The sequence below is a fragment of the Somniosus microcephalus genome, chromosome 6 (assembly GCF_052327205.1).
Source record: "Somniosus microcephalus isolate GS21.2 chromosome 6, FLI_Smic_1.0, whole genome shotgun sequence".
In the NCBI taxonomy this organism is placed as follows: Eukaryota; Metazoa; Chordata; class Chondrichthyes; order Squaliformes; family Somniosidae; genus Somniosus; species Somniosus microcephalus.
In genome coordinates, this window is record NC_140992.1 from 84,066,695 (window position 1) to 84,088,792 (window position 22,098).

Genomic DNA, 22,098 nt, shown 5'->3' on the forward strand with positions numbered 1-22,098 from the left:
GGAAAGCAATCAATATTTAAAAACTGCTTTGATCGAGATCTGTTTTACTGTGTTTTAGAATTCAAAAATAGTGGGAGGATGGAATAATTTTACACTTCATTGGCCCCTTTTTATAGGGATCCTGAAGAAATTTTTAATTTATTTAATCTAAATCTTACTGTTGTAGAAATTGCATCAGTTAAAGCGCAATGCTGTGGCCTTGTTCATGTTAATATTATGTTTATGGGACTACAACGCTGTGGAATCCAGAATATTGTATTATGGGATGGATTCCACAGTACTGGCAACAGCACAGAAATACAGTTATTTGAAAGTCATGATTCCTGACGTCATTTCTATCAGCCAGATCTTTCCTGATGCTGGGCAAAGCCTGCAAAAACCAGAGATGGGGAAACAATGTCGCTGGTCTGTATGGGTGATCAAAACTGTAAAGTCTGTGGGTTATATGGTGAATTAATACACAGACTACAAGAGTAACTTTAACAGGACTTTACTATTCGAAGATCAGGGCGAATCTGCCCAATAAATCCTTACACAGCACTTATATACCGGTGTGGTCACTCCCGGTATTACAGTATACAGCAGCCAAGATAAAGTAGTGCAACACCTAAAATAGTTCTCTTAAAGGTGGACGGTTACATACAATAGTTCTCTTAAAGGTAGAACGGTTACATACACTACAATCCTCCCTTTTTAGCTTCCACATACTTATTCCCCATTAAACATAACATATATCCAACTTCATGTAAAAACAGTTCACAGATGTAGTCTCTGTGGAAACAGTTCACAGATTCAGTCTCTGCGGGAAACAGTTCACAGATTCAGTCTCTGCGGAAAACAGTTCACAGATTCAGTCTCGGTGTAGCCGGTTCACGTTGCTGGAGTGACTCATCCAATAGTCCTTCACTGGACTTAACAGCTTGAACTTCCGTCACTTCTGAACCAGCATTGTTGACTTTTAAAAGCTTGAGTACCTTGGGAAGTTTTTCTACTTCCAAACTGGTTTGGCTCCGTACGGAGAGACCACGTGCGTGACCTGGTAGAGGTGATAATGGTTCAGATGGTCATCATCTTCTGCTTCGTCTTTTCCTTTTCTGCTTCTTGGAGACTCTCTGGGCTCCACTGTCAGCTGCCAGCTGCATGCACCGTTCCTCCTTCTCGTCCTCCTTTTTCCGTAGTAGCGCCACCATCTCCCGATGTTTCTTAGACTTTAGGTGATTCTTCATGGTTTCTGCACTTTGGGAGTTTTCATCACAAGCTGGGCAGAGCAGGTCATCGTAATATTCGGTGTTGTCCAACAGATCATGGTAATATTCGATGTCGTCCTGAGCTAGGCCAGCGAGAGGGTCTTCTATTTCCTCCATACCCAGCTGGATGTTAGCCAGCTTTTGTTCCAAATCCAGACATCTTTCCTGAAGAGACTCCTTCATGCGTTCAGTTTCATCCAGCTTTTTCTGGGCTTCCTGCAAGTCTTTTACTAATGACCTCATTCGTGATTTCAATACTTCAACTTCATTGGGAGATTGATTGATTGTATTATTCAATCCCTCTACTGGAGCAGCTGTTTCAGCATTCTGTTGTTCAACATTGACGTGAATCAGCGTACTTTTGGCATCCAAGGTTTGCTCTGCTGCCATCTTCTCAGTCTGTGTTGCAACCTCAGCTATTCCAATAACTTTTGGGAGCTCCAAACCCCTCTCCTTTGAAGATTTAGACTCATGTCCAAATTGTTCCCATTTCAGAGTCTTGTCCCTCAGCATATAAAGGAGTTGGCTGACCGTTGACTCTTCTGACCTCATCTGTTTCCCAGTAGCTGCAGGGCTGTTTATAACCTTGCCCTGGGGCTCCTTTGCTGTTTCTACCTCGCCATCATCCGCAGCCTCCACCATTCGAATTTCCACAAATGAATCGTCTGGTGATGCTGCACCCAACTTCAGTAGGAGCTCGGAATTCATGGCGACCAACTCAGCCTTTTCTGCCTGCAATCTGCTAACAAGCGCCTTCAGTTGCTGAACATCTTGCTCCACCAGATTAGAGCACGCCCCTTCAGAAACCGAATCAACTTTGATTCGTTTGGCCTCCTTGCGCAGACGGTTTGTGTGCTCCTGCTCCCTTTTCTCCCTCAGCTGTTTCTGTTGTCTTTCCAGATTCTCCCACTCTGTGTCAAAGAACGTTTTCATTGCTTTTATCTCTTGCTCGAGACGGCAACTCAATTGTTCTAATTGCTGTTGTAATTTGAAATGGAGTTGAGTTTGAGCCCGGTGTTCCTCAGACTTGTGCATGTCTGTAACCTGGACAGACTCAGAATTCTCTGCCAAACTATGTTGTTGTTGTTCAGTGGAATTCTGTTCTGAAACTTTGTTCTCCTTTGAAGCATTAGTATTTATGCACTCCTTCGTTTTTCCAACCTTAGTCAGCAAGTCCATTTTAGACTTGTCTTTCGCACCTGGGCTGGTCTTGTCGTTATCCGTTTCAGAGTCTGAGCTGATTGTCTTCACCGAGTTCTCACTCATTATTGCTTTTAGGTAGTGCCATTCCATGTTTATTTCCCTGATCCACTCCCATCCCAGAAGTGGTGGACCTCCCTCAGGTAGTACATATAAGTCCATTCCTTGGTGTTCTTTGCCCCTGTCTCTCACCTTGACTTGTATCTTTCCCATGGGGTATACTTTATGCCCCGTGTATGTCTGCAATACGATCTTGGTATCTCTCAAGGGTATATGTGAGAATAGCCGGTTGTAATCCCTTCGATTTATGACTGATAGGGCTGATCCTGTGTCCAATTCCATTTTCACTTGGACTCCGGCTACTTTTAGTGTGACCCAGATAGTTTGTAGGTCAGCTTCCTTACTCACATTGTAAATTCTCAGACTACCCAGTTCCTGGCCGTTCGGGTCTGAATCCGAATTCTGTTCATCTGAACTCTTCTCAGCAACCTTGTGTACCTTGCTGTACTTTTCCTGCGGTGACTTTTTTCTGTTGTTGGTCTTCTTTCCTGACCGGCATACTTTAGCTATGTGACCAAGCTTGCCACATTTTCTACATTCCTGGTTTTTAAACCAGCATTGGTTCTGGTCGTGTGTTGTCTTCCCACAACGATAACATTTTGTTGTACCCGAAGTCATTTGATCCACGCTGAGTACCGTTGCCTTCAGCTGCATTTCCACAGTGCCTCTCGCGGCTGCTTCGTGTGATGCTGCAATAAGGACAGCCTTGTCAAGTGTAAGATCGTTCTCTTCGAGCAGTCACTTTTGTGTTCCTTCCTTCGACAACCCGCACACGAACTTGTCTCTCAATGCCTCTGTCAGATTTTCCCCAAACTGGCAGTATTTCGCTAGTCTACGCAGTTCGACCAAGTATTCCGCATTGCTTTCCTCTTTCCGTTGCGTTCTCGCATAAAATTTGAATCGTTCCACCAACATCAGCGGTGTGGGGTTCAAATGATCCTTCAGGACAGCAACAATATCAGCGAAAGTCTGATCCGCCGGTTTAGCTGGTGATAGAAGATGCTTCAATAGCCCGTATGTCTTCGCCCCCATTGCGTTTAATAAGGTGAGAGCTTTATCATCATCTGCTATTTTATTGGCCTCACAATATATCTCGATGCGTTCTACGTACGTGGCCCAATCTTCCACCTCGGAATCGAAGTTGTTGATGTTACCATGCTTGGGCATCTTCACTATCTTTTTGAGAAACCACAACGAATTTGTTCGTTACTTTTTTTTTTCCAAAAATGGCGGTTTCCCGCGCTTGTCTTCTTCCCCGCCCACTTTCAAAATGGCGGTTTCCCACTTCTGTCTTCTCCCCCGCCTACTGGCGGCTTCCCGCGTTTCTTCCCCTGGCGGGAGGGGTAAGCTTTCCTTCGGGTGGCAACCGGCGCTGGGGACAACCCGTTGGCGGCGAACAGTTCCAGCCGCTGGGCGGAATCTCGCTCGGTCTCCCTCGCTCGGTCCCGTTCCCCCTTCACTCGGGCTCTGTCTCTCCCTCAGCGGCTTCCAATCGCGCCTCCCCGCCCTCTCGCAGTCCGGTCCCTTCCTCCCCCGGCTGCGGCTGAGTTCTCCGCGGTTTTATTTATTTTTATATCTTCCCGCGCCTTACGATCCCGGTCGCAGCGTCTCGTGGCCTCGGTAGCTGCCCGGCCTTTTTTGCCGGTCGCGGTCTAGCTGTCTCACGACACTGTTGCGTCTCCCAGCCCACTTGTAGCCCGGTCTCTCACACCGGCTGCGTTCCCGCTTGTAGCCCGGTCTCTCACACCGGCTGCGTTCCCGCTTGTACCGCGGCTTCCGTGCCCTACGCTGCCCCAGTCTCAGCGCCTCTGGGCCCGACTTCTGTCCGGCTCCTTTCCCCCGACTGTGGTCGAGTTCACCGCCCTTATCCTCCGTTTCTTTTTATTTTCCCCCTACTCACAGTCAACGTGGCCGACTTGCTTCTCTTGGCTGATCGGCTCACTCACCGCCGTGGCAGAAGGGACAATAACAGCCTGTTGCTGATGGAAGGCTTCGTGTCTGAATCCTTCCTTCTTCCTTGCTCTGCAGACTCGAGTCTTCTCTCAGCAGAACGACGAGGGCGGGTGCCTCTTCTCGACGCTCGTTAACTGCTTCGGGTGTGTCGCTGCCGCAGGGTAAGATCGAACCCGTCGCCACTGTAAAGTCTGTGGGTTATATGGTGAATTAATACACAGACTACAAGAGTAACTTTAACAGGACTTTACTATTCGAAGGTCAGGGCGAATCTGCCCAATAAATCCTTACACAGCACTTATATACCGGTGTGGTCACTCCCAGTATTACAGTATACAGCAGCCAAGATAAAGTAGTGCAACACCTAAAATAGTTCTCTTAAAGGTGGACGGTTACATACAATAGTTCTCTTAAAGGTAGAACGGTTACATACACTACAAAAACCATCCATTTAATAACCCTGTTACCAGACACAAGACCACGTACTTGTGCTGTTCAAGTTTGCTGTGAAAGAAAACCGTTTTTTAGAAGGCTGCTCACTTTTTGAAAACTTCTGATTGGTGAAAAGCTGACCAAGCACCCATATCTGGCCATCTTCAGTTATGTGCAAGCCAGCTTATATGTTGGATAAGCTCTATTGACACCATAACAGGAGAACTGATTATTGACAGCAGGGTAAGCTGTGTCAATTGCAGAGAAACGGTTGCCGGCGCTACTGAAGGGTTTTAGCGCCTGAAAACTGGCGCAACGCGCCGCATTGCGGCGCTATTCCGGCGCTGCGGCGCCCGCTGCGGTGCGGCAGGCTCGGGAAGTGCAGGCCTCCTCCTTCCGTTAAGGAGGAGCTGCCTGCACCCGGCCGCGGCCCGCGCAAATCTCTTCAAAAATGAGCCCGGCACCTCGGACAAGTGCCGGGCTTGCATCTGTTCCGGGCGGGGGGGGGGGGCGAAGTCCGGGGAGGGAGCTGCGGGCAGGCGGCCGGCGGGAAAGCGGCCAGCCGCCGCGGGGCCTTTAATGCGCCGGCGCAAACACATGTTGGACTCTGTTGCCAGAGTCTTAGTTGCGGCTGCCACGGGCGAGGCGGCCGCAACTGAATTTCGGCGCTGGGGCCCGTCGGCATGGCAACCGGGACGCTGCGCACACTGATGACGTCATCGGTGCCGGCGCAGCGCTACCGGTGCAACGCCGCTTTAGGGCCCCAGGGAATTTTTGAACTGGCCATAACTCTGGCGCTAGTCCCTCTAGCGCCTCAAAAGCGGCGCTAAGGCTAGTGAATTTCTAGGCCTATGAATTTAAAAAAGAAACATTCCATCCTGTGGGGAAACAGCATTTCCCAGTGGCCTGGCTTTAACATTAACATTTAAAAAAAAAACAGATTAAACAGTCAGAGTTGATGAACTCAGCAAGGGAACTAGTACTGTAAGGGTCACTGAGTGACTAACTGTACAAGGGATGTTAATTAATGCATGTGCTCGAAGCTGAACCACACTGGGTTAATGACTATTTCTATTGATAATTTATTTCCCATTGGACTCAACATAATTGTCACCAGCTGCTTCGAAATTATATCGTCAGCTCTCATTATTTAGTAGAAACATTAAAAAGAGCTTTCTCAAAATAATGCTAAGGTTGATCATTTTAAAAAGTAATAAATGACATTAAGGTCTTTAGAGCAATATTTTACCTTTATAATCTAAATCTCTCTTTTCAACTGACTTCTGTAAAACTAGTACCAGTCCAAGTGACAGCACAAAACAATCCAGCAGTTCAACTATTTCTCACAGTAAATTTTATATGTTTCAATTTGAAGTGCGCAGTTTCTGAGTTATAAGATTCATTTTGAAGTGTATTTAGAGCAGGAGTGTCTGGCCAGCCTATGAATGATGCTAGTGTTTCAGAAATACTGCATTGTGTAGGTGTGCCTGAACTGCAATCAGGAGCTTTGTGCTCAAAATGTCTGCCTTATGCTTCCTATCTCACTCTCACATTTACATGTCAATATTAAAAAGTCTCTGAAAGGATTGTGAAGCTGGAGCATACCAACACTGGTGGTACCCGCTATTTTTTTTTCATTTCTTTTGTCCCTCCAATTTTCTCCCTTTCTTTCCTGAAGGTACCATCTCATGCTGGGATTCAGTTCCATGGCCATTAGTGGCCCGAGTGGTTATTCTTCATATGCATGTCTAGACAGTTTGTGTTGGCAGGCTGTTCAGCTTTTGGGAGTAGCAGTCAAGCTTGATACAGTCAACACATGTGTATTTTGAAGGAGGCTTCATTGGATTCTGGTCAGCAGCAGGAAACCTTTTTTTCTCCTCTTGCTAGCTCACAAGCACTGAGGTCAATTGTAGCATTTGAACTGCTGCTCTGGCTGGCTCACCACAGACTGGGAGTCAAACCTGAGATATTTGGCTAGTATTACTCTAGCTTGTGCATTTACCAACTAAGCCACAAATGTATTTTTATATGTTTATGTATTTCAACTGCATTTTTCTCCCATTCCAGGTAGGCAGTGGGCCTATCAGTCATGTACAGAATTTGGCTATTATCAGTCAACTGACTCAATGCTGCAGCCTTTTACTGGTTTTTCTCTCGAGTAAGTTGAATTCTAGGTGACTTGCTGCTTACAGTCTGTTTCTATTGATAACTTACTGTTGAAAAATAATCCACAATATTCCTGAGCAAAAGTACATTTAAAGTGTAACAGAATTGCAGGAATGTGTTGCTTGTAAGAATCGGATTTTGTTTGTGGCAATTAAAAAGTAGCAGCAAATCGCACCGCACCAGCAATAATGATCTTTTGACACTTCTCAAACAAGTAACAAGCCAGTTAACCATGATCAATTTTGAGAAGTTTGATAATCTAGCTGTGGCGTGCACAAATGGTGAAGAAATGTCTAAACCCCAACTGTGAAAAAAATAATTTACCGATGATCCTCTGTAAGTGCATAAAAGGAGTGAAGCAAGCACTGTTTAGTGAAGAAGACATGTGATCTACCATGCAAAGAAACTGCAAATTGTGACAATATGTGACAGGTGGTGTCAACATCATCTTCACCTTATGGAGGACCTGGCAGGAGGTCCAGAAGAAGATATAATGATTTAAAGAAGAACACAAAGGTAAGGCACAAATATTTCTGTAAATTAATGGCATGTGGGAAAGTTACAATTGTAAATTATGAAAGCTGAAAACATTGTACTGATTCCCAGAGAAATGTCAGCAAAAATGTAGCAAATAAGATATTAGAAGTGAAAATAGCATGGTTCTGAAAATTACATTGTACGTGTCACGCTGGAGGAGAGAATGTACTGCAGGAAAGGGCTTCCATGGGCCAGACAACCCTAATGCTCATTGCTCTTACGTTTAAAGGCAAGATTGCCATATAATAAGACACACCATACAACATGTGGTGGATGCCAAAATCTTAAGGAAATCACTCCATATGAGGAGGCAGTGATTGCATTGTTCTGAATGAAGAATTTAGAAGGTGTTGTGGCCATAAAAATTGGAAGAGAGCCAATACTGGTTTTTATGTAACATATTATTGATATATTCTGACATTTGCACAACATAGTGCATCAATGTATCCATACATATGGTGCACCAGTACACAGTGCATGTAATTACAATGCGGTACCCAAATGAATGTGTGTCTATGTACTCAAAATGTACCATCTGCTCTCTTCACAGAACAAGGAGAACCCAACAGATCACCACCTGAAGTGCACCACAATTCTGAGTATGAGTCATCATCACCATCCTCACTTGAAACAGGCACCAGCACAGTTACACACACTGTGGAAGATCTAAATATTGGTGATAAGGAAGCATTTGTGAAGTACTGAGACTGATGAAGGAAAAGTAATAGTGGTAGTGATTGATGAGGGGCCAACTGCTACAGAGTGGTGACCCAGCTTGCTTAGCTGTGTATACTTTCAAACAAGGCTGGTCCAGCATCAATACTCTATTGAGAAGTCATTTGCCTCTTTTCACATGGAATTTAAAGTGTGCTTGTTTGTGTGAAGACGCCAACACCAAGGTATGCCCTGGCATCTCCCACGAGGATGTCATGGAGCACTAATTACATTGCAGTCTGGTGTTGATTGCATGGCAACACCAGTGGCATCTACTATACAGACCTCAGTATATGTAAGCACAGTGAGTAGAAGTATCCCTCATTTAAATGTTTCTATTGCAACTATTAAGATTTTATGGTACAAATTGCTATATGCAGTTATGGCTGGCTGCAAATAGCATAGAAATGGCTGAAGACAACCACGAGAGAATTAAAAAGCTCAGAGATGCCCACTGTCATAAATCGCAACTTCTACAAGAAGTACTACTGAACGGCCAGCTGAGGGCGCCGCCCAAGGAGTATAAATACTCGGGCGTGGGCCCACCTTGGCCAGAGAGAGTCTGGAAACAGGAAGCTAGTGACTACTAACTAGACCTCCATGTTTTGTTACAAGTCAATTAAAGCCTTGCTTTATGTACAACCAAGTGCGTAGTGAATCTTTATTACGTCAATTTAATCGACTTGTTATCGTCTCCACGCCTTGGGTGATTCGGAACAACCAGCTGCAACTCAAACTGCAGAAAGGGACCTGGGCAAGAAACTGATCCATCATGGATAAACTCCTTAGACCCGCTCGTCTCGACCTGGACCTGAATGCACCTGCGGCAGCGAAGGTATGGAAGCATTGGTTTCGTACCTTTAGCAACTTTCTTGAAGAATGTGGGGCGGGTGCCTCTAATAAGTTACGAATGCTTATTAACTACGTATCCCCTCATGTGTATGATTATATTGAGGACTGTATAGACTACAACGCTGCTATCAAAATTTTACAGCAGCTATTTGTCAAGTCCCCGAATGAAATCTTTGCTCGACACCTACTGGCCACAACTCGGCAGCAGCCTAGGGAATCACTCGATGAATTCCTCCAGAAACTTCGCAGGCTCAGCAAAGACTGTAACCTTAAAGCGGTTACAGCTGAACAGTATCAAGAGGAACTAATCCGCGATTCCTTTATCAATGGGATTGCATCCCCTTTTATACGTCAGCGCCTGCTGGAAAATAAAACCCTCAATTTATGGGCTGCTTATGACCAGGCGTGTCCCCTGGACTTGGCCAAGAAGAATGCAGACACTTATCTCCCACCACGTGCACAGGCGGTGGCTATCACCCTTAATAATCTTTCGATAGGTCTCGGGTGGATGCCCCCGCTGATGATGACTCTACTCTAACGGACGACGACCCTACCCTAGAGGCCTTTGTTGATGACGACCCCGCCCTAGCAGCATCCTGGCAATCAGGAAGAAAGTGTTTCTTTTGTGGAGGTACATTCCATTACAGAAAATTTTGCCCGGCTCGTAATGCGATCTGCAATCATTGCAGCAAGAAAGGACACTTTTCCAAGGTATGCCAGTCACGGGCCTCTGCTAACAAGAAAGGCCACTCCTCTAAAGTATACCAGTCGAGAGCTCCTGTTAGCTTCACAGCTGCTATATATGGAGCTGCTCCTCCCTCAAGAACCACTGCTAAGGCTACAGCTGCCGAAGGAAAAATTACCCCTCCTCCCATCCCAGCTGTTTTTCCCCAAAGTTTGTCCCATGCAGCTATGAAGGTTTCAGTAAATGGGCACACTCTAAGCGCGCTAATCGACTCCTGCAGCTCTGACAGCTTCATTAGTAAGCGGGCTGTCAACAGGTTAAAACTGCGCATTTATCCCTCGGACAGGGAGATTGCAATGGCTCGGACGACTCTGACCACCAATTCTTCTGGCTTCTGTCTTGTCAACCTCATCCTCAATGGTCGCACGTATCCCTCCACCTGGCTCGGAGTACTCGAAAACTTATGTAGCGATGTGCTTCTGGGTCAGGACTTCCAGAAGCAGCACAAAAGACTCACTTTTGAGTTTGGAGGGTCGAAGCCGGAGCTTACCATTTCTAAGGTGCCGTTTTGTGCGCTCTCGGTGGCCTTACTCGGTGAGCCCTCCCTGTTTGCCAATCTCTCCCCCTGCTGTAAACCCATAGCCACCAAATCGCGGCGCTTTAGCCAAGACGACCGAACATTTATTGAGGCAGAAATCTCTCACCTTTTAGCTGACGGTATTATCGAGCCGTGTTCATCCCCCTGGCGGTCTCAAGTCGTCATTGTGAAAAACCCTTTAAAACAACATAAGAAACGTCTGTGTATTGATTATTCGCAGACTATTAATCAATACACCAATCTGGATGCCTACCCGCTACCACGCATAGATGACATGGTCAACAACCTTGCCAAATACAAGGTATTTTCAACCTTCGATTTAAAGAGCGCGTACCATCAGGTACCGCTGAAAGACTCTGACAAAAAGTATACGGCCTTTGAGGCCAATGGTCGGCTTTATCAGTTTCGTCGCCTTCCATTTGGGGTCACCAATGGGGTGGCCGTCTTCCAACTGGCAATGGATGGCCTAGTCCGGCAAGAGAACTTGACGGATACCTTTCCGTATTTAGACAATATCACTACTGCCGGCCATGATCAAAAGGAGCATGACGCTAATCTTCAGAGATTTTTTGACGTTCTCCGTCGTCGCCACTTAACGTTAAACAAATCCAAATCGGTGAAATCGGTGCCATCAGTGAACATTCTCGGCTACTGGGTGGGCAACGGTGTTATTAAACCGGACCCAGAGCGACTTCGTCCACTTCAAGAGCTCCCTCCCCCTACAAATCTTGGCTCTCTTCGTCGGGCACTTGGCATGTTTGCTTATTACGCAAAGTGGATACCTCACTTCTCCGATAAAATACAGCCCCTGCTTCATGCGAAGTCTTTTCCATTAGGAGCAACGGCTATTTCTGCCTTCAACCTCCTCAAACGACAGCTGGAGAAAGCCACGCTTCGCTCCATTGATGAAAACCTTCCTTTAGTGGTCGAATGCGATGCATCAGAGGTGGTGATCTCGTCTACCTTGAATCAAGGTGGTCGGCCCGTGGCATTCCTATCCAGAACCTTACAGGGTAGCGAGCTCCATTACCCCCCCATCGAGAAGGAGGCTACAGCCATCATCGAGGCTGTACGCCAATGGAGTAATTTTCTTGCTCGGCGTCATTTCACGCTCATAACTGACCAGCGCTCCGTGGCCTTCATGTTGGATTATCGGAAGCGCACGAAAATCAAAAATAATCAAATTCAACTCTGGAGGATGGAGCTGGCTGCCTTTGGATATACTATCCATTACCGACCCGGCAAACAGAATGTGGCCCCAGATACCTTCACACGGGCATTTTGCTCTTCAATGTCAACGTCGACTCTGGTGGATCTGCATATGGACTTATGCCATCCTGGCGTTACCCTTATGTTGCACTTTGTGCGCTCCAAAAATCTACCATTCTCAATGGAGGACATAAAGAAAACATGCTCCTCCTGTAGGATTTGTGCAGAATTGAAACCACAATTCTTCCGCCCATCAGATGACTTACTCATACATGCAATGCAGCCTATGCAGAGGCTCAGCATAGACTTTAAAGGGCCATTGCCTTCGTCGACGTGGAACACCTACCTACTTACGATGGTAGACGAGTATTCATGCTTTCCCTTTGCCTTTCCCTGTCCTAATATGCTTACCTCTATGGTAATTAAATGCCTCGATCAGGTCTTTTCCCTCTGCGGGACGGCCAATTTTATCCACACGGATCGGGGTCCCTCCTTTATGTCGAGTGAACTTAAAAGTTATCTCTCCCAACGGGGAATCACCTCGAGTAAGACGATACCATATCACCCAATCGGCAATGGACAGGTTGAACGATACAATGCCATCATCTGGAACGTTGTCCGTCTGGCACTGACGTCATGCAACCTACCAGACCAGCAGTGGGAAACTGTGCTCCCCGACGTGTTACACTCTATCAGGTCTCTTCTCTCCACATCCACTAATGTCACACCTCATGAGCAATTCTTCAAGTTCCGGCATCACTCTACACATGGGACATCTCTACCATCATGGTTGGTGGCTCCAGGCCCTGTGCTACTCCGGGGGTTCGTCCGGTCGGCCAAGAACGACCCTCTCGTTGACGAGGTGGAGTTAACGGAGGTAAACCCCACGTATGCGCACGTGCGGTACCCCGATGGCCGGGAGTCCACCGTCTCGCTCAGAGATCTGGCTCTCTGCCCAACCGGTCACACGGGCCCGAATGATGTAGGATCCCACGACGATGATGTCAACACTCTGCACCCCTATGAAGATGACGCCCTACCTGGGACATCGAGGGATCTGCCGGCAGTGCTACCGGTCAACTCAGGGAGCCGAACGCTCCCTGTAGGATGGCCACCCGAAATCAGGACGCCGGACAATCTCTGGCTGCAACCCAGGATGAGACCAGCTCTGCGCCTGTGGGGACCCGCACCCGGAGCCATGATATTCCCAGGCCTCCACAGGACGATCAAGACGACGCGGACTCTACCGACTTACCGGTACGGGCCAAGCAACCCAGGGACCAGGACACGATCCGGGGAGACGTGCCTTCCGGTCACAAGCAGAAAGCTAAACGACTACGGCTATTTTTGGTCCGCCTAGTCTGTTAAAGGAAGACTGGACTTCCAAACCTTTTAGGGAGGAAGAATGTCATAAATCGCAACTTCTACAAGAAGTACTACTGAACGGCCAGCTGAGGGCGCCGCCCGAGGAGTATAAATACTCGGGCGTGGGCCCACCTTGGCCAGAGACAGTTTGGAAACAGGAAGCTAGTGACTACTAAGTAGACCTCCATGTTTTGTTACAAGTCGATTAAAGCCTTGCTTTATGTACAACCAAGTGCATAGTGAGTCTTTATTACATCACCCACTGTTCTATGTTCATGTAGATCTGTGAAGAAATGGTCATGCCTATTGGCATGCATGGATTACTGTAGGAGTAGGCACTTGGCTGTCATGTCAGCAGCAGTTCTGTGCCATTGCATACACCTGGTTAGTAGCTGTCGGCACCAGCTCTGAGAGTATTGAGGCCACAGCAACTTTACCACCAAAGAACCTTAGCACTGATGCTGGTGCAGATACAGGTATCAGGCCTTCTATATCTTCTGCCAGCTCTACAGTTGGCTGTGCTACCACCTACCAACAATATTCTCTCAACTAGGCTGACTTTTAGTAGTAGGGAACATTCACAATACACAAGGACCAAACACAGCAGCAAAACACATAAAGCACTAATACTGCAAAAATATAGATGTCTACTGCGAATGCGTGGCACTAAATGCTCACTTTCAGTGTGACTCTGCACCTGTGGAATGCAGCTGAAGTTCCTCATTAGTGATCTTCAGAGTTTGTTTTGCTGAAAATTGGCATGTCAAGTTACGCTGACATTTATGAATGTTATACGCTGATTTTGCCAGCAGGAATTCACACCAAAATTTCCTAAAAATCTCATTAGCATACACTGGAATGTAAAAATGGGTGGAAAACAAGTGGAAATCAGCATTAACAATCAGGCCCGAGGAAAGCATAAAACATATGCCATTTAGTTGTCGGCCATGGCTTAGTTAGTAGCACTCTCGCCTCTGAGGCAGAAGGACATGGGATCAAGTCCCACTCCAGAGACTTGAGCACATAATCTAGGCTGACACTTCAGTGCAGTACTGAGGGAGTGCCGGAGGTGCCGTCTTTCAGATGAGATGTTAAACCGAGGCCCTGGCTGCCCTCTCGGGTCATTGCAAAGGATCGCATGACACTATTCGAAGAAGAGCAAGGGAGTTCTCCCGGTGTCCAGGCTAATATTTTTTTCTCAACCAACATCACTAAAGCAGATCTAGTGATTTATCTCATTGCTGTTTGTGGCAGCTTGCTGTGTGCAAATTGGCTGTCTTGTTTCTTAAAACAGTGACTACACTTCAAAAGTACTTTGTTGACTGTAAAACATTTTGGGGCATCCTGAGGTCATGAAAGATGCTATATAAATGCAAGTCTTCCTTTTATATTTAAGTCTCACTTTATCTTACTGATGGCAGGAAAAATAAACATTAAAGCCATTAAGCCATCATTTATGCACATTAAGCACAGTATGTTTAAGAATGTTTCACGTGTTTTATCATGTGCTGTAAATTCTATCAAAAATTACCCATTTGAAATCCATTTCAAAAATTCAAAATCAACCAATTATAAATCAGTGTGCTAACAGATCTCTTTCACTTTAAAGATGTCTTACAAAGGTTGATGTGTGTGAGACACAATCATCTAAATAATTAACAACCATGCAACATGTTTCTTCTTGTATTTGTTTTGCAATATTTCAGTGGTAAAATGCCCACTCTTTCTCCTACACAATTGAATTGGTGACCTGCTATTTTGTATTCTTTGTTATTTATGAAGTGGTATAGTCTTGTGAAAAATTATCATTATTAATCTTTTGCTTTAGTAAGACAGACGATTTTACAAATACAAGTTAGGTTTTTTTCTCTCTTCTGTTATAGCTACAAACTTCAGCAATGTGTAGATTTATTCGGTCCAGCGTTTAATGACACTGTAGTTGCTGATGCTGTACAGCACACCAATGAAAACTATGGAGGCATTAACATCAAAGGGAGTCGGATAATCTTCCCTAATGGCTCAATGGATCCCTGGCACATACTGGGCATTACCAAAAATCATAAAGCTATTTACATTCAAGGTAATGAAATTGTTGATATAAAACATATTGGCCTAGAGCTTCCGCTAGTTTGCACTAGTTTTATCAGCGCAATCCAAGTAAAATCAGCCAAGCCAGCGCAAAAGAACGTGGAAACTCAAGCATAAGTTGCGTCCAGCGTAAATCAAGTTTCCGCGATCTTTACTGCTGGTTTAAAAATCATTTTGCCTGAAGACGGCCCTGCCCACAAAGCTGGCCACAGCCCCAGATCGAAATAATGAGGATGGCGAGTTTCCACCGATTGCACCAGTTTGCGGCCGGTCTTCAAATTGAACTCCTTTTCTTAGGCGCACAGGCACTAGTAGGGATGTTTTAAAAGTTTTTTCATATTGAAAAATATTTAATTTACTAAGAAACTGACTAGTGTACACCAATGAAACTAGTAAATGGTTTAGTATAGTTTTTTAAAGTTATTTTCAGTCATTTAAAATCAAGTTACTCACAGGTGGAGGACTAGACACTCTGATTAAAGAGAATAATTATAAAGGAATGCTTATTTTGGTGATCAATCCATTTTCAGCTGCATTATTAAAACTGCACCAGGTTACCACTCTTAAATACATCAATTAATATTTTTTAACGTAAAGAAAAAATAATAAACCATTACATTCTATTACGCTGCCCGATTGCACTGTTTCATGGAAGATTTTACATTTGTGATTATGCAAATGCATTTTAGCGGAAACTTGACCTGTAACTTAACCAGCACAATTTCAAGTGCAATTTGCACCCAATTGCCCAATTGCGTCCAAAGCGGAAACTCTACCAATTGGGTATTTTATGAAATCTGGGGTGTCATTTAGTAGTGGAAAGATTGTAACAATAATTTTGAGAATGTGGAGAGCACGATATGACTTATGTTTTGATATTTTCAATCACCTCGGCTTACCTAAGGCTCTGTCCTCTCCCCCATTCTGCTCCTTCTTCATATCATTAATTCTTTCACTCATTACCCAACATTAATCTGGGATGACACTTCAGTGCAATACCGAGGGAGTGTTGCACTGTCAGAGGTGCCTTCGTTTCATCTTTCAGATGAGATGTTAACCAAGGCCCAGTCTGCCCTCTCAGGTGGGCGTAAAAGATCACATGGCGCTATTTGTAGAGCAAGGGAGCTCTCCTGGTGTTCTGACCAACATTTATCCTTCAACCAATACCTAAAACAGATGATCTGGTCAATTATTTCATTTCTGTTTGTGGGAGCTTGCTGTGTGCAATTTGGCTGCCGCATTTCCTATATTGCAACAGTGATTACACTTACACTTAGAGTTTCTACAGTTATATAAAAAGAAAAAGGGTGGCTAAAGTGAATGTTGGTCCCTTAGAGGATGAGACCGGGAAATTAGTGGTGGGGAACATGGAGATGGCAAAAACGCTGAACAAATATTTTGTATCAGTCTTTACAGTAGAGGACACTAAAAATATCCCAACACTGGACAAACAGGGGGCTATGGGGGGGGGGGGGGAGGAGCTAAACACAATTAAAATCACTAAGGAGGTGGTACTCGGTAAGATAATGGGACTAAAGGCGGATAAATCCCCTGGACCTGATGGCTTACATCCTAGGGTCTTGAGAGAAGTAGCGGTAGGGATTGCGGATGCATTGGTGGTAATTTTCCAAAACTCCCTAGATTCAGGAAAGGTCCCAGCAGATTGGAAAACTGCTAATGTAATGCCCTTATTTAAAAAGGGAGGTAGACAAAAGGCTAGAAACTATAGACCAGTTAGCCTAACATCTGTGGTTGGTAAAATGTTGGAGTCCATTATTAAGGAAGCAGTAACAGGACATTTGGATAAGCATAACTTAATCGGACAGAGTCAGCATGGTTTTATGAAGGGGAAGTCATGTTTGACAAATTTGCTCGAATTCTTTGAGGACGTAACAAACAGTGTGGATAAAGGGGAACCAGTGGATGTGGTGTATTTGGACTTCCAAAAGGCATTTGACAAGGTGCCACACAAAAGATTACTGCACAAGATAAAAAATCACGGGATTGGGGGTAATATACTGGCATGGGTAGAAGATTGGCTATCTAACAGAAAACAGAGAGTTGGGATAAATGGTTCATTCTCGGGTTGGCAATCAGTAACTAGTGGTGTTCCGCAGGGGTCAGTGCTGGGACCCCAACTCTTTACAATCTATATTAACGATTTGGAGGAAGGGACCAAGTGCAGCATATCCAAGTTTGCCAACGATACAAAGATGGGAGGGAAAGCAGTGAGTGGGGAGGACATAAAAAACCTGCAAAAGGACATAGACAGGCTAAGTGAGTGGGCAGAAATTTGGCAGATGGAATATAATGTTGGAAAGTGTGAGGTTATGCACTTTGGCAGAAAAAATCAAAGAGCAAGTTATTATCTAAATGGAGAGAAACTGCAAAGTGCTACAGTACAAAGGGATCTGGGGGTCCTGGTGCATGAAACACAGAAGGTTAGTATGCAGGTACAGCAGGTGATCAGGAAGGCCAATGGAATCTTGGCTTTTATTGCAAGGCGGATGGAGTATAAAAGCAGGGAAGTCTTGCTTCAGTTGTACAGGGTACTGGTGAGGCCACTCCTGGAATACTGCATACAGTTTTGGTTTCCATATTTAAGAAAATATATACTTGCTCTCGAGGCAGTTCAGGGAAGGTTCACTCGGTTGATTCCGGAAATGAGGGGGTTGACTTATGAGGAAAGGTTGAGTAGGTTGGGCCTCTACTCATTGGAATTCAGAAGAATGAGAGGCGATCTTATTGAAACATATAAGATTGTGAGGGGGCTTGATCGGGTGGATGCGGTGAGGATGTTTCCACTAATGAGTGAGACTAGAACTAGGGGGCATAATCTTAGAATAAGGGGCTGCCCTTTCAAAACTGAGATGAGGAGAAACTGAGATGAGCTGTGGAAGCTGCGACATTAAATAAATTTAAAACGGAGATAGACAGTTTCCTAGCTGATAAGGGAATTAGGGGTTACGGGAAGTGGGCAGGGAAGTGGACGTGAGTCTAGGTTCGGATCAGCCATGATCCTATTAAATGGCGGAGCAGGCCCGAGGGGCCGTATGGCCTACTCCTGCTCCTACTTCTTATGTTCTTATGTTCTTATATGTTCTTACACTTACAGCTGTCTCCCATTCTGCCAGCGCATTTCACACCTAATCTAGAGCTGTCTTTTGTCTCCACTAGTCCTATCACCATCTCGTCTCGTTTTGAATTCCTCTTAATGTCTCTTCTCTTTTGTTCTCTCCCAGCCCGGCCTCTTAATCTATTTCATTCCCTGTGCCTCTTTAGTCTTGATAAAGTGTTTTGACCTGAAACGTTGACTTTAATTTCTCTCCACAGATGTTGCCTGGCCTGCTGAGTTTTTCCAGCATTTTCTGTTGTTATTACAGTTTAAGAGTACTTTGTTGGTTATAAAGTGCTTTGGAATGCCCTGAGGACATGAAAGGCGCTATACAAGTGCAAGTCTTTTTTTTTCTATCTATTCTTTTGCTGAAGATTCAACTCTACATTCATCAACTTCCTTCAGATTGTAGAACCACATACCCTCATCAGCCGGCACAGTGCAATGACTGTAAAGCTGCCTCTTGGTATCTTTGATTTGGAAATGCTTGAGATTTGCAACTCCTGTTTAAATTCTGTGTATGTGCTTATTTGTGTGTAAGGCATCATGGGAGCTGTACTTTTCATTACAATGCTGTGGAGTTACTAAACCCAGAGTACACTAGGTCAACTCATGCCATCCAACAACAAGGTAGAAATTTTACAAGTAACAACTATGAAGCAGAAGCAGCAAAAAGTAACATTTAATACTGATATACTTGGGCCTGCACCTACGACAAGCACAGAGTAATGGCAACAATGCAGAAGAGGCAGAAAAGGGTCTTCCCAGGTTTCCACCTCACTTTCTTCCATCTTTTCTGGAAGAGCACCTCAGAAGCAGGGCCACCTAAAGAAACTGCCAGATGGCCTGAGATGGTAAAGTCCTACCTACTTTTGCAGCTTCCCCATGAATCCTCGGGCATTGAGGTCTTATGACTGCTGTTTTCCAACTGCAACTGTGTTTATGCTGCCCCCTTTCCAGGCAGAAGGCCCTGCCAAGAGGTACAACTGAGCCATCCAAACAACTTGGCCCACCAAAACCAGGCATGCTGCACCTGTGCAGCGTCCAGCCAACGTTAATTAGAGGAATATCAGGGACCATATTGGCCCTGAATTTCCAATCGGAGGCTTCCTGCGGGCGAATGCTTCCGATCGTAAAAAAATCTACGAACTTACCTGCTGGTTCCGTAGATATCGAGGCTTGCAATCCTGGGCCTCTCCTCTTTGCAAACGCCTCTGGGATCACGTGGGCCAGGTGAACCAATGAAAGAAGGGAATCCCCCTTCACACTTTTGACAGTTCTGTACGCACAGAACTGTCAAAAGTATGAATAGGGATCACATTTAAAAACACTATAAATTTTAAATAATTTTTTTTAATTACATATTTAAAATGAATTAAAATGCCATTTAATTAAATATTTTAAACAAAAATTTATTTTTTTGAAAAAAATAATTTAATGTTTTTACGGGGCTAAAAATAAACTTACCTTTTTTAAGAGTATTTTAAATTTATAAATTAGTGATCAAATTTTATTTTTCTATTTTTTAAAACTCTTATGCTGGCAAAAGCAGGCCTTACGCTTGCTTTTACCAGGCTTAAGAATTTGGCAGGCTTTCAGCAGGCGGATGTTGTGCAAAAAACCCAACTCTCCACCCACGGAGGCCCTTTTCTTCGGCAGGCGGATGATCTGTCAAGAGAATTCTTGACAGATCCCACGTGCCGGTTTTCAGTGCATGCGATTCGCACTTGCGTGGCCCCTACGGCCGCGTACACACCTCGTACGCACCCGTGGGGGTCGGAAAATCCGGCCCAAATTTCTTAGTAAATTTCTGCAATAGTTATGTGTTTGAGCCACTGTGCGACCAAAGTAAACACAGAAACTGCACTCCAAATCTTGGTGATCTATTGAACAATACCATAAGAGAGCTATAAGTTGTTGTTTAGGTGTTTGAAGAATCTTAAGCAGGTAATCAACTACAGAACCACATATTGGTACTCTTTGCATGGACTTCCACTATGTTCTTTCATCAACTGTTTAATGCATTCCACAAGGATTTACGCATTATTGATTCATGTTACCATTAATCCATCTTCAAGGCACCAACATTTCTTATTCTCTCCTAAATGATCCTTTACTAATTCTTTGGTTGATGAATGATTCTGTATAATCATTGAGTAAGACGATCAAATACTGAACAGTAACATCATTCACAACCAGTTAACTGTCTTAAAGTTTCAGCTTTCAACAGAATGTAACTATTACTTATGAAAGATGGACTTGAACAAGTCAGTCATTGTTCACAGATACTACCTACAACATTTTTGTTTTATCGAGCAGCAATGAATAAACACATGAATTACGCTGATTAATAATGCTGTTGAAGGACTGGCATCTATCTATTATAATACCGTAGATTTAAGTATCCAGTGGAAATCTGTTAAGCGTTTAATGGTGATTTTCATTTAAATCTATGATTTTGCTGTTCATATGTGCACACTGAAATGAGACAGTCTTACTTTTATAAATATTAATTTGTTAATTGTTCAGTTACCTGATCGGTTTAAAAGATGCCGTATCATCAGTAATATTTAGCTTGCAAGCAAGAGATTCCTGTTGACAGGTATTCAGCACTTGACTGCTCTTAGTGTGCTCAATTATAGACATGATGACTAAGTAGGTCAAATGGATCATTGCCTAGTGTTCCTTATCTTTCCAATCTATACAGTACTAACACTGCAGCTAGCTCCTTCTTTAATTAACCTACTTAATTTTTTTAAGAAAATGGAAAATTTGGGGGCTTACCTTGACAATGTGCCAGTGTTCACTTAAAAACATTATCAGTCATTGAAAAAAACATTCATTTAGTTCCAGCCCTGTCAGGCAACATCTGGGTTGGTTACCATTCCAAGTCTGTTGGCATTGCTGAAACCACTCACTAGTAGCGGCTTAATATAAATGTAGAAAATGTTGTCTTGTCTCCGTCATGTTAAACAAAAAGTTACAGAACTACTTTTGTAAAAGTAACAATAATATGATTTCTGTTGACGGTGATACCAGAGTCCAGATACTGTGTTAATACTGGGTGGTTTATGTAGCTTATATTGGGATCAATACTCCATTCAGTATACATTCAGAGGTTGTCACTAACATTTATCAAGGTGGAGAAAGGACACCTTGGCCTAGAAATTCATGGCCACCACAAAAACTGCCGGTGCCACCACGGCCGGGGGTTAACGGCCGGCGAAAATGGTGGCGTTGACAGGACTGAAAAATTGGCGCTGGGGACTAATGATTATTAGCCCAGGGCTAAACTCACCATGTAATGTGCTCCCGGTGGCGTTCATCCCAGCATCAGGCCCCAATGTGGTGTCCACAAGTGGCGTTGCAGTTTCGAACCGTCTCTGAAAGCGAGGCTATGATTTTGCAAAGCATTGTGGGATCTTAAAAGGGCAATGCATTGTCATTTTTGTAAAAGGGCAATGTCTTCTGAAATGATAAAAATAAAAATAGTGTAAAAATATGCAGTTTTCAGCCCTTACAGCTCAACTGCCTTCTAAAAAAAATTAACAATAAAAAGAAGTCCCAAATGAGAGTCTTCTGCACCCAAAAAATGAGGAAAGTGCTTCAGCACTAACATAAATGGCTCAACAAGCCAAGGAAGGGGCACCCAGGGTCTCGCAGCAATCCAGCTTTGTGCAGGGGATCAACACTGCAAGAAAGGTCCTCTACCCACAGGAGCCAGGAGGCCCTCCAGAAAGAACAATGTAGGACCACATCACCAAGGCCGTCACTGCCAGCAGGGTTGCCCCCACCACCTGGCTCCAGTGCCCAAAGAAGCTTCATGACCTCAGACCAGTGGTGCATCTTTAAAAGCCGTCTCCTACCAACTACATCA

General features: G+C 44.5%; 1 protein-coding gene across 1 annotated transcript in view; it reads left to right on the forward strand.

Moving 5' to 3' along the window:
• prss59 (serine protease 59, putative) overlaps positions 1-22,098 on the forward strand; it is an 84,559-nt gene that overhangs the window by 51,231 nt on the left and 11,230 nt on the right. The window contains exons 5-6 of the mRNA XM_085991984.1: positions 6,960-7,050; positions 14,902-15,098. Of these exons, the coding sequence (XP_085848110.1) occupies positions 6,960-7,050; positions 14,902-15,098 (288 nt within the window). The remainder of the gene's footprint in view (positions 1-6,959; positions 7,051-14,901; positions 15,099-22,098) is intronic.